Here is an 18,657-nt window from a genome sequence, read left to right on the forward strand (position 1 = left end):
TATTAAAGATTTTATATATCAAAAGATTGTATAAACAGTAACAAGATAAATCAGACTATAAAAATGTGCAGCAAATATATTAGAAAGGCCTTACAAAAGATTCCAAATAGAAAATGAGTACAGGATTTGAACGGGCAATTTCTCAGAGACAACACAAAGGGCTATCAGATATATAAAAGTATTAAACTGTACTCAAAGTCCAGTCAAAGCAAATTCAATGACAATATATTGTTTAACTTGTGAAATTGGCTGTAACACCCACTGTAAGGCCAAGAGGAAAGGATCCTCCTATACATTTCTGGAGGAGTGTAAATTGACTTTATCCTAGAAATTTATCTTCAGCACATATCTCTATTCTAGGTGAACAGCAACAAAAAGAACAGACACAAATCTCTGCATTCCTGGAGTTAACATTTAGCAGAAAATAATTTGGTAACATCTAATAACATTTTTAAAATAGTACTTGACCTTTCATTTGGTAATCACATCCTGACAGAAACCATTCTATAGAAATCAAAGCATAAATACACAAGGATTGTATGTACAAGGATAGTCACTCCCTGCCTTCTTGTAGTGGCAGAAAACTGAAAACTACCTAAATGTACACCAAAGGAGTACTGGTTGGCTGAATTATGGTAGTTTCAATTTATATTGAATCTATATTCCCTTACTGAAGAGAATGAGATTGAGTTTGGCCTACTGACCCAGAGGAATGAACATATTGACTTGTAAAGATGAATAATCTCATCTTTACAAAGAGGCATCAGACCCAAATGCTTTAACCAAAAGGTTAAAATCATTCAACCTTTCTTGGGGCGTCTCTTTGTACAGGTTTGTATGAGCATGAAGGGAAGATACAAGTCTGTTAACTATGATTACTTCAAGAAAATAAGCTTGGAGGAAGTATGGGGGTGAAATAATTAAGTTTTTCTTTATACCTATTTTGTACTGTATAACATTTGTTCTAATAACACATATTCCGCAATTAAAAAATCTAATAAAATTAAAACTCACTGGGTGTAGTGGTGCATGCCTATAATTCCAGCAACTCAGGATGCTGAGGCAGGAAGATCACAAGTTTGAGGCCAGCTTTAGCAACTTAGCAAGACCCTGTTCTCAAAATAATAAAAAGAGCTAAGGTGTAGCTCAGTGACAAAAGCACACACCTAGGTTCAATCCCCAGTACCAAAAATGAATAAGTAAAAATTTAAAACTCAGTTAAGACATTTTTTAAAGGCTAGTAATGTTCCAGGTAATGGAATTAAGGGGGAAAGTATTTTACTTTCTTCTTTGTATCCTTCTGAATTTTCCATATTCTCCCCAAAAGAATGTGTTTCAAAGAAATGTTTAAAGGCAACCAATAGATTTGGCAATACGCTTAATGTTGAAAAGAAAATCGTCAAACACAGAATGGAATCAATGCTGAGGTTACAAATCAGATAAAAGACTTAAGTGTATGGACTAAGATTGAAAAAGAACAATTTCTTGAATAAAGAAGGTGGCATTGTGAAAGATCTCTTTTTTTCCCCCCAACTTTTGTAACAAAAGCATGCAATAAAAATAACTTACAAGCCTTCATCTTTGTATAGCTGTATATTTGCCCCTTCAAAAAAAATTTTTTTTTTCTGAAGACCAACCAAAGTGTGCTGCCTTGGGGGAAATAGCAACTAGACCTTTGAAAATCTATTACAACTACCACTTCAAGAGAGAGTGGTAAAATCAATAGGGGGTAGATGGACACAATTAAAAAAGGCTAAAGCAGGGGAGAACCTCAAATTTTGCTACTGTTCTAATGATAGAGGGCAACCTAGAATTGAACTAACCTTTATTAGTATGGCATAAGGGAAGGAACTCTTTTTCCACCTCTTCCTGTGTCAACTATCTTGGGATAGTTGTGAAGGATGCTCCATTTCTCTGTTAAGAGACCAAACCAGTCTCTTTTAAGCTCATGGAGGAGTGGACGGTAGAATCACTGCCTTCAATTGACTGGCTGCTATCAGTCAAGGCCTACACTGAGGGAAAATAAATTGAAGGTAGACACTCTGGGGCTCCCAATTCAGCTTTACTAGCAAAAGTCACACATTCAACTGGTGGTTTCTTGTGTCTATTTTCAATATAGTTAGAACCCAGAGGGGAGGACAGACATTAAAACTTCCAAAACCTCAACAGATAACTTTTCAATATTCCCCCTTATTTCAAAGAATCTCAAGCAAAAGGAAATGGGTTCTGCATTTAAAGTCAATTACAAGCATGGACATTCAAAAATCAATCTCTTGGAAAGCAAAATAATACAGGTCTAGTTAACTATTGTATAATATTGGCTAATGTGCTTAGATATTTCCGTAATTCACAGCTAAATGTTATCTAAAATTCCTAAGTAGGTTTTCAGAAGCAAAGCATCCTAGTGGCTTTATGTAGCTGTGTTCATCAATGTCAGCAAGACAAGTAACATGGGAGGCAATGGAATGGGGAGAAACCAAGTAAAGGAAAACAATTCTTGATTTTGACCTCAAATTTGATGGACAAAATATTTCCACCTTGGAGATCAGGAAATAATTTAAAAACTCAAGTAGGGACAGATACCATGCCTGATATGCAACCACAATGGTTACTTTGGTGCAAGAAGTGCTAACTACTGAAGGGCTTGCACCACTTCTACTTTGTAACAAGGATTTATTAACTGTGTGATCTGAGTCTCCTCATTTCCACATGGATGTGGTGAGTGTGTGTGTGTCCTGTCTATAGCCAACACTCCACTAGGGTAACTTAAAACAAAATAGTAATTTATTTACAACGATAGCAAAGATGTCAAAAATAACAGAACAATATATAACAAATCAAGAATTATTTTATGAAAAAGGCAAACAATATATACACGAAACAAAAGATAAAACAAGTAAAATTCATAGGGCAAACTTAATTTTGACCTTATCTAAAAAGCTGCAGAATGCAGCAAAATGATTTTTGGATATGAATTACTTAAGTAACCCTGGGCCAATTAAATACACACGCACACATACACACACAACTTTTAAAAACCTTTTTCTCTTACTTGCCAAATTTTCCTCTGAATTCAATTTATCTTTGAAGAATGCAAACTTTGGGGGAAGGGCTTAGAATATTTAGGAAATGTTGTCTATTTACATGCGCACTAAAGAATATACTTACTGGCAGCCTCACACCTTAATGGTAAACTGAAAGTAGGAAACTCTAGGTCCTATTTCACCTTCACCATTCATTTCTGGTTGCTTTGTTTTTGTGATTTTCTCATCTACCACCCAAAATGTTATGCCAGCGATCCTTTAAGTTCCTCAAGTGCTCTAAAATAGTGTTTTCCAAACTTGAGTATGCAACAGAATTACATAGGGAACATGTTATAACACAGATCACTGGGCCCACACCCAGTTTCCCAATCCAAGGGGTCTGGGGTGGGGCTGAGAATTTGCATCTTTAACAAGGTCCCAAGTGAACCATTCTGCCAATGCTGCTGAGTCATACTTTAGTAGCCATTGCTCTGAGAGATAACCCCTTTTAAGGTTTGATTGGTTATGCTTCTCCCTACATAAATCCTAGAATTTGTGGGAAATAAAGGAAATTGCTAATACTGAGATTCTCTACAGAATACAGCAGCATATTACCTGACTAGTCAGGATCACAGTTGGGTTAGATGCCATTTGTCAGGCACTCTATTAAAACAAAGTTTTTGACAGCATGGTCTGGTTTTATTGGATTTATGGCTCTGGACAGTGATGGTCACCACATTCTCTTCATCATTTACCTCAAGTTTTGGTGTTGGTGGTTTACTGTTTCATCTATTAGGTCAACACTTTGCTCCTACAGTTGAAGAACTGCAGAATCTCATCTTTAAAATCAAAGGTGACACAAATCTTTGATTTCTGAGAACTTTTACCTAACTTTTGATTTTTCCTATGACAATGACCATCCTGTACTGTGTCAACATCTACTAGAGCCTTCCAAACTGGGCACAGAGGGGTAACTCAAGGGCAGGGCTTCTGTAGTGGAGTGGTTAACAGTCCCCACTGATTAAATGTGCAGTGGATTGATACTGAAATGAACTTTAAGTGCTCTCAAAACCCATTTTATGCATGGGTAATTTATCTCAGGGGAACTGGAGATGCTAATAAAACAAATCCTTTATAAAGATAAAAGAAAAAATGAATTTCAAGGACATGCTCATCAAAGGACTCACCAATCACCTCTTAACTTCTCTGAAATATTACTTGCAAATTCACAGGACTGAAATATTATCAGTATTTGCATCCGACTCACAAAATTCAAAGCAATCAAGCATTTTGCATTCCATTGCTGCATAAAAGGGAATTAAGAAATGGGGGGATGAAAATAATCCACTGCTTTTGATGTTTATTAGGTTTACAAAAACTGTACATTTTTTTTTCCTTAAGAAAAAGCATTAACTTAGTACTGGTATCAAATAGACTAAACATTCATTAACAGGAAAATATTCTGATTTTTATTTTTGCACGTTATTCTCAAGTACACAATTACAATAATGTCACACATCCCTATATGATTTCCTTTTTATGTATTTTACTTTTTATACAAAGTATACAGAGGGAGGGACATACAATATTTAATAGGATATTTCTACAGAACAATAACTTATATTATGTCCTTGTAAAAATCTGTACCTCTTTAAAACATTTAACTGAAACATCCATTTTTTTAGCTTTGCTAATCAAATTGTTTTAAGAATTAAAACTAGGTTGTAACTAATGTCAGTACATAACAGTGACTACAATTTCATTTTCTCTTTATACAGACAAATACATTTTATATTCACTTGACCAAACCCTTAAATACCTTTTAAAGGCTTCAATATTGTGCTTTAAAAAGAAAAGAAATGTGTATGAATCCAGATTATGTAAAGAGAAATATAAAGTGTGTAAAGTGTTGTGTTCTTTATCTTTCAGTTTATTTAAAAAAATATAGTTAAATGACCCAATCATTTATATTTTCTGTAATAATTTTACAGGATGTTTTAAAATTAATAAATTTCTATTTTAAGTGTTTTACATTATTTCTGGGGAAAATAAAAATTAAGGGAGATTTTAAAGGTTCTCACAAAAAAACAGACAGAGCTTTCAAGAATAGTAGGGCAATGAATGACAGAATTGTAAGTTACTTTAAAAAAAAAAAAAAACAACAAACATACTGTGGGGGCCAAAGGGGCATAGGCATTCCCTATGGAGCCGGCTAGGGGAACCCATGCCTTAGCTTTGACTGGCATTTAGGCTAGAGTTCACATGAGCCTAAAGCACTTGATTTAGAACTAGCCTAAATCAATCTCACACTTCAGGGGCTTGCCAAACACCAAATATTTAGATTCCTAACCCTAAAAATATAACTCTTGAATACAAATATGGATGGCAAAGAGAAAGATGAAAGGTAAAAACCTAACGGCACAAAGGGGATGGAGCACCATAATGAGGCAGCAAGGCAGCTATCAAGTGGGAAGAAAATTTCTAAATCTCCCATGATGTGCCAGATCCATGTGCCAACAGCCAATTCTAGGCCCCCCCCAACTGTTTTCTGTTCTCCAAGAGTCATCTTAACATAACTAAATTCTAATTAACCAAATTCATTTTATAAACGTTATGACTCTGATTCAGACCTACATGTTAAAAACTGCCAACTCTCAAAGAAAAACAAAACTGAAAGACTTGGTGAAGTTCCAAATAAGGCCTCAAACTTTCCTTATGTACTTGGAACACACCTCTATCTTCTAACCTAAGCCAACTTGAGTGTTAAGTTTTTTAAAAGTTTGCTAACTTTAACTGTCTAAGAACTAACAAAGCAGGCTGAACTTGCCAAGTGTAAGTCATAATTAGCACCCGTTCTCTGGTCCATGGAGCCATCACTTCTTCTCTGTCCCCCCCCTCACTTGGTGAGACAGAGCTCTCTCTCCAGCTTCTCAGAGAGAACCGAGGGAGTCACGTCTGGATATTCATTAGCTTTTCAGAAAAATATAAAGGCATGGAGCTGAAACTGTATGAAAACATTCTATCTAAAAACATCTTAACCTCTATTTTTTCAATTATTTTTCAATTACCAAAGATATTTAAAAGAAAATACCTTTACTCTTTAAAAATACTAGTGTCCTTATTTTCCTTCTAATTCTTCACCTGAGTAGTCTCTCTGAAGAGCATGACTTACAAAATGCTCTCTCATGCATCCCTGGATCTTTCATGTTATTGTAAATTTAATTAATACTTTTCATTATAGATTTTAAACAAATACTACTTGGGGTTGTGTGTATAAATATGTAAAATAAGCAATACACACAGATACATGTTATATATATATGTATACATATAATTCAGGGTACATTTACATATATAAAGTTGCAAAAGATCCTATGAGCCGCAAGTTACCTCTAGGAGATTCCAAAATGCAGTCCTCAGTAAATTTCATTTGTAGCACACAACCATTCCAAGACAAAGCAGCACAGACAGAATAATCAAAATACATCAGGAACAAGCAAAATTTTTCAATAAAGTTTTCTAAAAGTTTGCTATGCTAACAAAAGATGTAAATAGTCCAAAGAAAGCCAAAAAGAAGTATATTTTGTCTTCTAAACAAAATGAAAAGTAAACACAAACCCAGCCACTATTCTTAACTCAGCTATGCCAGGGACACAAAAGCTCAAAAGGAAACTTTCCTTGTTATATGGTCTGAAAATATTAAACAAGACAAGTAAACACTTCCATGTTGTGATCATTAGACTTGACTGTAAAATCTCCCATTCATATTCAATATCTCTGACAATTTTATTGTGAGAAATTTATGGGGAAAAAGAAAATGAATCAATATGAATACTTTCAGAGTTACCAATCTAAAGTTACCTTAAGTTAAAAGATCTTAGAAGAGTACCATCAAGGTAGGCAAGGTAATTATTTAAATAAATATAAAACTTCTAAGATAGAAAAATTCAGTATAGAACCAGGGATTACTTTATTAAAAGCAACTAACTTGTTGCTACTTTTCCCCATTTATTAAACAAACTGAATAGAATTCAGAACACGCTATTGAACAAAATGTTAAAAAAAAAAAAGTCAACTAGAAGCAATAACTCTATTTGTACACAGCATAAATCAATATACAGTATTGTAAGTGAACAAGACTGATTGGCTTTAAAAATGAATTTCCTGCTTCAAGGCCAGTATCTCTACAAACGTCTGTAGATGTATCGTTAGGGCAGGCCAACTTCTTTGTGATGTCGCATTATGTGCTGGTTCTTTTCTGAAGGTCTTCGGAAACCTTTCTTGCAGTACTCACAGCGGTGAGGATAGTCTTTCGTATGAATGGAAATAACGTGCCGTTTAAAGCCTGAGGCATCTGTAGTGCTATACTCACAGTACTCACATTGATACACTTTTCGGCCACTGTGTGTCTTCATATGCTTTTTAAGCTCATTCTGTTGCCTAAATCCCTTTCTACACCTCTTACACCTAAATGGAAGGTCCTTTGTGTGAACCGAAAGAATATGGCGACTTAGCACAAACGGATCTGCAATCTTAAAGTCACAATGTCTACACTGGTGCATTTTTTTACCCTTGTGGGCAGCCACATGTTTCTTGAGTTCCGAAGGCCTGTGAAAGCCTTTATCACACATGTCACACTTATGAGGGTAGTCCTTCGTGTGAACTGAAATTATGTGTCGCTTCAAATCACTTGAGTTCGAACTCTTGTGGTCACAATGCAAACACTGGTGTGTTTTGCTTTCTTGGTGGATAAGAGCATGTTGCTGCACCTCTTTGGTATCTGAGAAAGTCAGAAGACAAATGTCACACTTGAATGGCATCTCTTTACTATGCTTAGTTTTTACATGTGTTTTCAAGTTAGAAGAGTCTGCAGATCTATATTCGCAGTACTGGCATTGGTACGGCTTCTCGCCAGTATGGATTCGCATGTGCTTTTTGAGCTCTGATGGGTGCCGAAAACCTTTACCGCACTCTACACAAATATGAGGAAAATTCTTGCTGTGGACTGCCAAAAGGTGGCGATTCAATAATCCTTGTTCAGCTGTCTCATATTCACAGAATTTACACTTGTGCATTTTGTTGGCTCCTTTTTCCTTATGCACCATTTTGTGAGTAAACAAAGCCCCAGCATGAGAGAAATGCTTGCCACACTCATCGCACTCGATGGCCTTCTCTGCCTTGCTGGTCAGCTTGTGGCTCTCCAAGTGATTGTGTAAACTTATCTTCTTGTTGGTAGTGTAATCACAGTCAGTACAGCGGTACTTCTTCTTGGCAAGATGTTCAGGATGGTTTTTCATGTGCCTTTTCAAGAAACCTCGCGACTTAAACTTCTTCCCACAAATCATGCAAGGGTAGACAGTCAAGGGATGTCCATCAGGGCCAATAATTATTGCTAAGAAAGGAAAAGAAAAGATCATAAGGAACCAAACCAAGTTCTGTTTTGGTTTCTTCAAATATTTAGTATGTGCTCTGAACACTATTGGCCATGGGCTCACTCTTGTTACACTATCTGCTACTAACATCCCTTTTATCATTTTCAACGTAAGAGATATAATGAGAACCTGGTCTGGAAACTTCACTCTGCAGAACTATACCAACCTCACTCCCTCCAGTTTAACAAAATTAATGAATAAATATGTAACCTCTATCAACCAGTGATTAAAACCATATCAATTCAGAAATCTTGGAAAAATTATTTATAAAAGTAAAGTTTTATAATCAAAATTCCTGCTTTGGTTATTAAAAACAATAATTTATGCTAATTTACAGTAAAGCTTAAATATAACCATAAAATTTTTAATATGCAAATCATTAGACAAGAATAGACAAGAATGTCATATGCTTTGAAGTACTTAGCCTGCTGCTCTGTAAATTATGCCTGCTTTATGCTGATATAATTAGATTCTTTAAATATATTAATTTTTTAAAAAATGTTAATGCTTGCAACATATTTGAGGAATTCCTTTCCATTTCCACATAAAAATCATCCAAGTTTTAAGTTTTTTCATCCATGTTTGATCAATCCCGTTTCTTCTTACCCAACAAAATCATTCATGAATATCACTGAATTCTGAAAATTATATTTTCAAATTCAATACACGAAAACTACATGTAGTCTAGCAGCTAAAATGCCATCACGACACCCCTGTGGATACATTCTAGAGTTTCCTCTGAGAGCTCAGAGCTCGCTGCGCCATGGAACTCGTGCGCCCTCACCTGTTTGGTACTGCCTGGAATCAGGTCTTCTCCTTTTCTTTGGTTTTTGCTTAGCCAGTCTGCCGAGGCCAGCAGACTCATCTATGTGCAAGAGGGCACTTGCAGTGCCATTCCGGTTTTCAATTCCATCAGAATTATTACCTAACAATGCGCATTAGAAAACAAAATTATACAGTATTATAAATTATAAAGAATTAGGAATTCTTTATTAATTACGACAATGAAACGTAAGCCATGATACTCATGAATGACAGAAATGCCTCATTCTAGGTAATGGGTTTTATGAGCACATTTACTATAGTGAGACCTTAGGAAGTCCCTAGCTAAATTCCAAAGCTAAAAACACATGTCAGCAGTTTCCCCTCGAACTCCCTTGTTTTCTCCCAAAATTATAGTCATGGGCCAGATATGATCAAGATAAAGTATCAGCGTGAAAGCCTTGTATTGTACTTCTTGCAGTACTTCCTTCTACATAATATACACAGGGTAAGGAAATTCCTGTTAAAAATAAAGACAAAAAATTGACTTTATAATCTTCCTCTACTCTTGCTTAAGTCAAATAATCCTGATAGGGAACTGGTATTTCAGATTTCAGAAACCTAAGACCACAGAAACTGTTTTCCTACCACGAATTTGCAGTTCAAGAACCAACTCAGCCAATCCTCAGGGCTGCTGTGTGTGTGTGACTTACCGTAAGCTGCTGCCCATGCAATTGGCATGAAGGTTTTGATTTCATTGTCATCCATTTGCTGTTCATGCACAGCAGCAGCAGCTGCTGCTGCCGCTGCCGCATCCTCCTCTCCTACGATCACTTCCATATAAACTTCATCAGCAATTTCAGCAACATCTAAATAGAAAATTATAAAAACTTTTCTGACCAGGTTTACAGAGATCACAGAAAAGATACCTATACCTGAATTCAGTAATAAATGGAAAGAAGATCTAAGTATTATATACCAAACAACATAGCTTTCATATAGTAAGCACTCAATATAACACTTGTTGAATCAATCATTCATTTCTTGGCTTTTACCATAATTTGGTTTTAAAGCAACATTCTAAACATAAAGAATCATTGATGCTTCTCTCAGAATATGGCAGTATAATAAGAACTAAAATGATGCTACTTGTTCCCTTCAAATACTGGCCATCCTTAACAGAGAGAGGGAGAGCTCGAGCTATAAAAACGTAAAATTTTCTCCCACAAAAAGGCCACCTACTTACTTAAATCTTCATCTTCTTGCTGAGAGTCATTGACAGTCATATAAACCATCTTTTCCCTGGGAACACGAATACTGCTGTTCTGATCAAGCAGTTCAACTCCATGATCATTCTCAGGCTCACTCTCCACAATGTCTACGGTTCCACCTATTGGAAAAGACAACTCCAAGAATTTATTTGAAAATTCATTTCCACTTCTCTCTTTTAACATACTTACGAAAAATTACTTTTTATATGCTGTCACTACTTTAGAATTCTTGTTTAAAAGTTATCTCCAGCTAGGCATGGTGGCACATGCCTGTAATCCCAGATCCTCCTTAGGGTGAGGCAGAAGGATCTCAAGCTCAAGGCTAGCCTAGGCAATTCAACAAAGACCCTGTCTCAAAATAAAAAATAAAAAGAGCTGAGGATTTATGCAGCTCAGTGGTAGAGCATCCCTGGGTTCAATTCCCAGTACTACACATAAAAAATAAAGTTATCTTCAGAAAATATTTCAAATGCTGTCACTTTAATCCAAAAGTAATCATGTTGAATTATTTGGTCAGGATGAATAATGTGCTAAGGTTTCCTCTTACCTAAGTCATCCTCTCCAGGGTCAGCTTTAAAAATGTACACCTTGATGACTTCAGGACAAGTGCCATCCACTTTACAAGGATCAATTTCTGACTCTGCATCCATAGTCATTCCAGATGAACCGTCATGTTCTATTTTGCCAGCATCATCCACTAAATAGGCAGGAAATACACCACAATTTATAAGAGATACTTAAATAAAACATTACTGTTTTCAAAAGTCCTTTTCACAGCTGGGCAAGGTGGTATATCCCTATAATCCCAGCAACTCAGGAGGCAGAGGCAGAAAGATCATAAGTTTTCGGCCAGCCTCAGGAGCTCAGCAAGGCCCTCAGCAGTTTAGCAAGGCTCTGCTTCAAATTAAAAAATAAAAAGGCTGGGAATGCAGCTTTATGGTAAAGTGCCCCTAAGTTCTATATCCAGTACAAAAAAGAGTTCTTTCACAAATATAAACTCTAACTTGATTCACATAAAATGTTGATGCTTTTACCTAGTCAAATAATTAAGTTCACTAAATACATTTCTTTATAAAGACATTTTAAAATGGGATCAGATATTAAAGCAAAACCTATTACACACAGAGGAAACTCCTGGTATTCTAGAAAACTATGTGTAACAAAAGAATATAGTTAGCCTTTGCTAAGCCATAGGTAAAGGCATTCCTACCTTATTTATTTATTTGTGCATACATACATACAGTGAACTGAACTCTGAGGCACTACCCATGAGCTACATCTCTGGCCCTTTTCATTTTGATGCAAGGTATGGTTAAATTGCCAAGGCTGCCCTTGAACCTGAGATCCTCCCACCTTAGCCTCCCAAGTCACCGGAATTACAGGCATATCACCACACCCAGGTAAAGATATTCTTTTAATACTTAAAATGAAGATCTTGAAAGAACGTCCTTGTAGTAAAATAAAAAGAAAGGAAGTCTTTACATAAATATTTTATAAGCACTACTTCATAGTTACTATCCTTGAATATCATTTGATCTATTTCCATCAGAATAAGACACTTAAAAACATAATCAAATATGATTGGCAGACAGGCGCACTGTAATGAGATGGCCAATGGAAATTCTGCTTAAACTTAAAACTGTACATAGTTTTATATACACATCATACACACAAATTTATTACAGTATGAGTCTAGGTTCTTGATGGCAAATGCAGCAATAGGAGATTTCAAATATATTCTCATATACCCACTGTCCTCCCTAATGGCTGTGTTATGTTGAAAAGAAAAAAAAAAAAAACGAGGTACATATAATTTCTTAGTAGCAAAGAGTCAGGATATATAACCATCATTACATTTTTTAAGGCTTCATAAAAATAGCAAAGGAAATAAGTGTGCTATTATGCATAAGACTTGGAAATAAAACACAGGACAAACAATGTCTTTAAAAAAAGACTGCGGAGGATGTAGCTCAGTGATAGAGTGCCCGTGGGTTCCATTCACAGTGCAAAAACAAAAACATAAACTAGACTCTGGATTTGAAAACTACCCCAAATATAATCCCCATATAATGTAACCTTACACTACACATCACTTCTGAGCATCTCTAGCACAAGAGAAAGTGTGGCTAACATTAATAAAACTTAGCACCTAGGGTACCCTAACAATGCTGATACTATTAAAAAAACACTAAAGGAATGTTCTCTCTGCTCTAGGCCCAGCTAGAGACCAAACAGAAGAGAGCAGGACCAAGGTCCAGAAATGGTTCATTTAGCTTGCCTTCAATACCCTCAACAAGTCTTTCCATTTCCCCTTTTCCTTTTTTTTTCCCCCCCTTTCTGGTTTTCTACTGCTAGACAGATCTGTTTCCTTTTGGTTGGACATTTATGTTTTATTCAATTCAACAAACAGTGAATCACAATGGTCTATTAGATTTTCTGGTAGGTATTGGAGATACAAATATAAAAAAGTGATGTACTCCAGAAGTTTACAAGTCTAGTGGGAAAAGAAACAATTAGATAATTATTTTAAAATAGAGTAAAACAGCCACCACTTATTACGTGATTAAGAATAAGTACTATTTAATACAATACATTTAATACATTTTACAATACAACAAACTAAAGTGTAGAGAAGTTGAGTTAAATTTTTTGGAGTCACACAGAATTCAAGTCACAAGCCACATGAGTCCTAAGAATCTGTCAACTTCTGGGGTTTGGAGAATGAGATGGAAACTGGCAGAAACCATGGATTTTTGAAAAATTAATAAATAGTATAACCATCTAAAGATGCTTTCTTTTAACTGTGATATATATACACAATGGAATATTACTCAGCCTTAAAGAAGAATAAAATTGTGGCATTTGCTGGTAAATGGATGAAATTAGAGAATATTATGATAAGCAAAATAAGCCAATCCCAAAGAACCAAAGGCCAAATGTTTTTTCTGATATGCAGATGATAATTCGCAATAAGGGGTGTGGGGGGGGGAATAACGGTATTTTGGACTAAACAGAGGGGAGTGAAGGGAGGAGAGGGGGCAGAGGGGGATAGGAATGATAGTAGAATGAATTGGACATTATTGTCCTAGGTGCATATTAATGTAATCATACCTATGTAACTCTACATCATGTACACCAGACGAATGAGAAGTTATACTCCATTTATGCATGGAGTGTCAAAATGGACTCTGTCATGTATAACTAATTAGAACAAATTTTTTAAAAACTGAAAGATGCTTTAGTGGAAATTAGAAAAATGTGCCCATGACTCAGGCAGGCAGAGCCAGTACTGCAACCAAGGCTAGGTGAATAACATTTTAAATCCATAGTTATCTCTTTTGTAATTTATACCCATTAAACCAAGACAGAACCCAGATTTTGACATTTTTGAAATGATTATTTTGCAAAGTCCTATCCTATTATCAGGTCCTAAAATTATATTTATGAATTTTTATATAGAAAATCAAGATGAGCCAGGTGCAGTGGTGCACACCTGTAATTCCAGCAGCTCAGGAGGCTGAGATAGGAGGATCATGAGTTCAAAGCCAGCCTCAGCAACTTAGCGAGGCCCTAAGCAACTCAGTGAGACCCTGTCTCTAAATAAAATACAAAATAGGGCTGGGGATGTGGCTCAGTGGTCTTGTGCCCCTGAGTTCAATCCCTAGAACAAAAAAAGAAAATCAAGATGAATGCAGTATTCCCAAAGGCAACATTAAAAAGCAAAAATGTACTGGCAATTTATCAACTTGGCTTCTGACTTACTGAGAATCAAGACCATCTATAACCCAAATAAATTACTGCAGAGAGCTGCAGGCAAACAACATCCTCAAACCTTTCTTATTTGTCATTCACAAACAAAAAATTATAAAATTTAATCAGCTTGCTTCAAATGCAAAATGCCAAGAATCTTTGGGCTGAAAACAGTTGTTTTGGTCTATTTTTGACACTGTAACATCATTAAATAGCAAACCACATTTTAATATATATTTGATTTAAAACCAAACACGTCACTTTAAAATGCACTTGATAAATCATACTTTTCCTTACATAATTCAAAGTAAGTTAAAAATGAAGGTTACTTGGCTGGGGATGTAACTCAGTGGTAGAGCACATGCCCAACATGCACATGGCCCTGGGTTCCATCCCTAGCACTAGGGGAAGGGAAAAAATGAAGGTCACAGAGAAAAAGCAAAATCTTGTTTACATACATTTGCGTTTACACATATTACAAGATGATACTGAAGTTGAACTGTCATGAAATCTTTAATAACAAACTGATACAGAACACGAAAGAGGATTAGTCATAAGATTGGCAAATGTTGCACTGTACATTGATGGCTGCCATGGAAACAAAAAAAGAATATATCACTCAGGCTAAGAAACACTTATTTCAAGTAAAGGCAGAGACACAAAGGTAGAGTGACAAGAAGTGGCATGATGTTAATGGAACATAACCTTCAGCACTGCTAGGATGGAGAATAAAGCAGGTCACAAAGCATGGTGGGAAACATAGGAGACTTCTAAACCTATGCCAGGTCATGGAGGACTTCACATACCTGGCAGAGAAGCTCACATCTGATCCGGGTAGGCTGGAGACTTCTCAATCTAATCAGGCATCAAAACCTTTTGGGGAACTTAAAAACGTAGGCTCCCATCCCGCAGTTCTACAAAATTAGAATGTGCAGGGATGGGGCCTGACATATATAGACAGATTTAGAGGTACTCCCTACCCTTAGGATTCTGATCAGAGGTTTGGAAATATCTGCTATGACAATGGGAAACTTTTAAGTATGAATGACAAGGTCTGATGCCCATTTTTGCTATACCATTCTGCTGGTCTTGAAAAGGTGAATGCAAAGGGATCAAGACATGAAGCAGGGAGACCACTGGTGAATCTACTACAATAATATAGGCAACAGGTAAGAGATGATGCAGACTTGAATCAGGACAGAGGTAGTATAAATCGGGAAGAGGACTGGACTTCATGCCTACCTTGGGACTAAAATGAGCAGGACTCGGTACGTTCCTGAAAACTTAACGTGACACTGGAGCCAAGGAGTATAACTGGGGTTTTTTATTTAGGAGAGTAAATGACTGGGGAAGAAATGTAAGAAAAAAAGGAAAGGGAGTTCTCTTCCTAAATGGTTAATTACTTTACTATCCCAAGGATAATATCCCCAAAAGCCCTCGGAGTCAGTGCTTGTCCCTACTCTTGTGCTACAAACACCCCTTGCTTGCTTCTCTCAGAGTACATGATTCCCTGAGTTATCACTATTTGCATCATCCCCTACCACCTTTCCCAACTGATACTGCAAAACCTATATTTTCATGACTTGGTCTTTTAAGAGTGTGGTGATAGCAGATGCTCAGAAAATTGATGAATCAATAGTTCCATGAATGACTGAAATGTAAAATCAGCTACTAAATACTTGAGTCTGAAAGCTAAATACTGGCACACAAATTGAGAGCCATCAGCTATGTTAACTAAGTCTTGTGATCATACAGTGAGAATCCAGAGTGTGGAGGAGTAGGGAGCTAAGGACAGAGTTCTGGGGAATGCCATAGTTTACAAGGGGACAAAAAGGGCTCCCAAAGGAATCTGTGAAGAAAAAACAGGACAGAATAATAGAAGCAAATGAAGAAAACCAGGGAGGGAATCCTAACAAAGCTCAGGGCAGTAATACAGTAGGCACACAAGCCCAGGAGGAACGCCTGCTCTGGCTGTGATAACCCAATGTCACTGATGTTCTCGGTGAAAGCAGTGCAGTGAAGGCCACAGTGGGAGTCACTGCAGTAGGTTGAAGAGAGTCAAGGGAAAACCTGGCACAGTGGTGCACGCCTATAATTCTAATAACTCAGGAGGCTGAGGCAGGAGGATCACAAGTTTGAGGCTAGCCTCAGCAATTTAGTGAGCCATTCAGCAACTTACCAAGACTCTGTTTCAAACTAAAAATATAAGAAGGGTTGGGGGCATAACTCAGTGGTAAAGCACCCCTGAGTTCAAACTCCAATGCCAAGAAAAAAAAAAATGAGTGAGAGTAAATGAAGGTATCAATTTCTTCAAGCCTTGTTTATAAAAGGAAAGCAACAGGCAACAACTAAATACATAGCAGGGTAAAGAACTCTTCCATTCAACTTAGCAAAAATATTCAAGCCCGTTCAATCTGGGAAAGAAAACAGAATAGAAAGTGCTGAAGCCAGAGAACACGGAGAAATTTCTGAATCCAGATCTCAAAGGAAAAGGGATATATGAAACAGCAAAAATGAACACATATTTCTTAAATAGGAGAAACACCCTATCCTTCTGAAACCTGAGGACATATATGTGGGTGAGAATGTAGCTCCATTGTATTCAGAAAAGGGGGAAGGCTGTAATGTGCCAAGTTGGAGAAGCCCATGGCTGGTGGCTTCAATCACAGATAGGCAATGGGAGCCAAGGACTTAGATAAATGGTAAGAGAGTGGCAGCCTGGGTTAAGAGGTTGAGGAGCTAGAGAAAATGAGCTGATCCAGGACACCTGATCCACTGAACCTGAATGAAAAGGTTCAAGGAGACTACCTGGTTAAACTATTTGCTGTTAAAAACAAAACAAAACAAAAAATAAATAAATAAAAACAAAGATTCTCTGAACTCTGAATATAACTTAAAAGTATTATGATTTGCTTTATAAAAATGTCTGGGGTGCAGGGGGAGTGGGCATTATTTTCTTATTTCTGACCCAGTGTCTACTTATAATTTTTCAAAGCTAAACATTTTTATGACATACCCAGCTAATTATAATTAAGCCAAGGTTATTTTGGAATTTTAAACTGAACACAGCATTAAAAGGAAGCTCACCAAACTAGGTAGAAAAATTCAAAATAAATCTGTAACATCTTCAGATAATTCATCTGTGAACAGTCTGACATTGATGAATCTGGCCTAAACCTTGGCAAGGTTTATCAAACTGATTCTAACAGGTACTGGGAAATCAAACATCCTTGTGTTTATAAAGAACAAGACCAGGCTTGCCATTTTTGCATATGGGATTAGTTTGTCAGTAATGGCATAAAACCTTTGATGACTGGAAACTCTAATCATTTAAAAACGTACAAAATATCATGCATTTACCTATAATTTGGAGTAAAAGACCTTTCTGTTTGCTCTCATAAATGTATAGGAAAACACATTTCAAATATACCAACTTACCTGATAGTGAAACTATTGTATTATTTTTCTAAAAGTAGAATTCACCTTCAGATTTTCACCTTGAGAACTTGCCCCACTAATTTCAACCTATGAAATTATTCTGAATATGAAATATTAAAAGTGATTTAAAAAAACACTTTGATGGTCCTGTTAAGTACTCAGATTTTCACTGTGATTTTAAAACTACCATTAAAAATGAATTTCTAAAAACAGACAAAGAAGGCTTCGATAAAAGTGAGTCATCATACATGATTTCTGCATAAGTGCCTTCTTCTAATGTAGTAATGAAGGGCTACAGCTTTAGAATAAGGCCTCTCCAAAATAGATGAGCGTAATTTCTGGAAATTAAGACTACTTCTAATAATAACTACCATTTACATGGCATTTTGCAATTTCCTTAGCGCTTCTATATAGTTTTTTATTTCATTTGATTCTCAACTTTTCCGGATAAAGAAATAAAGACTCTACGATGGTATGTACTTGCCCAAAGTCAGTGAGCTACTGAGGGGTGAGGCAAAGGAGGAGGACATGCCTGTCTTTAGAACTCAAACGTTCAGTTTTTTACTTCTGATTTTTTTTTAAATGTATGTTCATTGTTTAAAATTTAGTACTGAAAAACTAAATAACCAATAACCCCATCAACCAGAAATTCCATCATTATATTGGTAAGTTTCTCATCTCTATTCTTTTAAAAAGTTAAACTGGCATCAGCCTTACATCCAGCATTTTTAACTTAAAAACTGAAGTAAAACTTTGACTTAACAATAATGTCATTAGTAATAACAAGATATAGATTCCTATTATACTGCTTCAAGGAAGCTTCAATAAAACCCCCTGAAGACTGAAAATTAGGATGATTCTTTGCAATGCTAATAGATACTGTGGTATCTAAAAATATAGTTCATTAAGATTTCAGCAAACCCAGTAGTTTCTGGTAAAGAAAACTTAATGGGGGAGGGCATGGAGGACAGGGGAGATATA

At 36.2% G+C, this 18,657-nt stretch overlaps 1 protein-coding gene across 15 annotated transcripts in view; it reads right to left on the reverse strand.

The window, feature by feature from the left end:
- Window positions 1–2,766: 2,766 nt before the first annotated feature.
- Window positions 2,767–18,657, reverse strand: part of Zfx (zinc finger protein X-linked) — a 64,870-nt gene continuing 48,979 nt past the window's right edge. For 14 of the 15 annotated variants that reach the window (XM_040270962.2, XM_078035020.1, XM_040270854.2 and 11 more), the window contains 5 exons: window positions 11,036–11,185; window positions 10,464–10,607; window positions 9,931–10,086; window positions 9,240–9,380; window positions 2,767–8,415 (listed from right to left, as the gene is read on the reverse strand). In XM_040270962.2, coding sequence (XP_040126896.1) covers window positions 7,232–8,415; window positions 9,240–9,380; window positions 9,931–10,086; window positions 10,464–10,607; window positions 11,036–11,185 — 1,775 coding nt within the window. In that variant the 3' untranslated portion in view covers window positions 2,767–7,231. The remainder of the gene's footprint in view (window positions 8,416–9,239; window positions 9,381–9,930; window positions 10,087–10,463; window positions 10,608–11,035; window positions 11,186–18,657) is intronic. The other variant, XM_078035025.1, reaches the window with a different exon arrangement.

Source organism: Ictidomys tridecemlineatus, chromosome X (assembly GCF_052094955.1).
Source record: "Ictidomys tridecemlineatus isolate mIctTri1 chromosome X, mIctTri1.hap1, whole genome shotgun sequence".
Lineage (NCBI taxonomy): Eukaryota > Metazoa > Chordata > Mammalia > Rodentia > Sciuridae > Ictidomys > Ictidomys tridecemlineatus.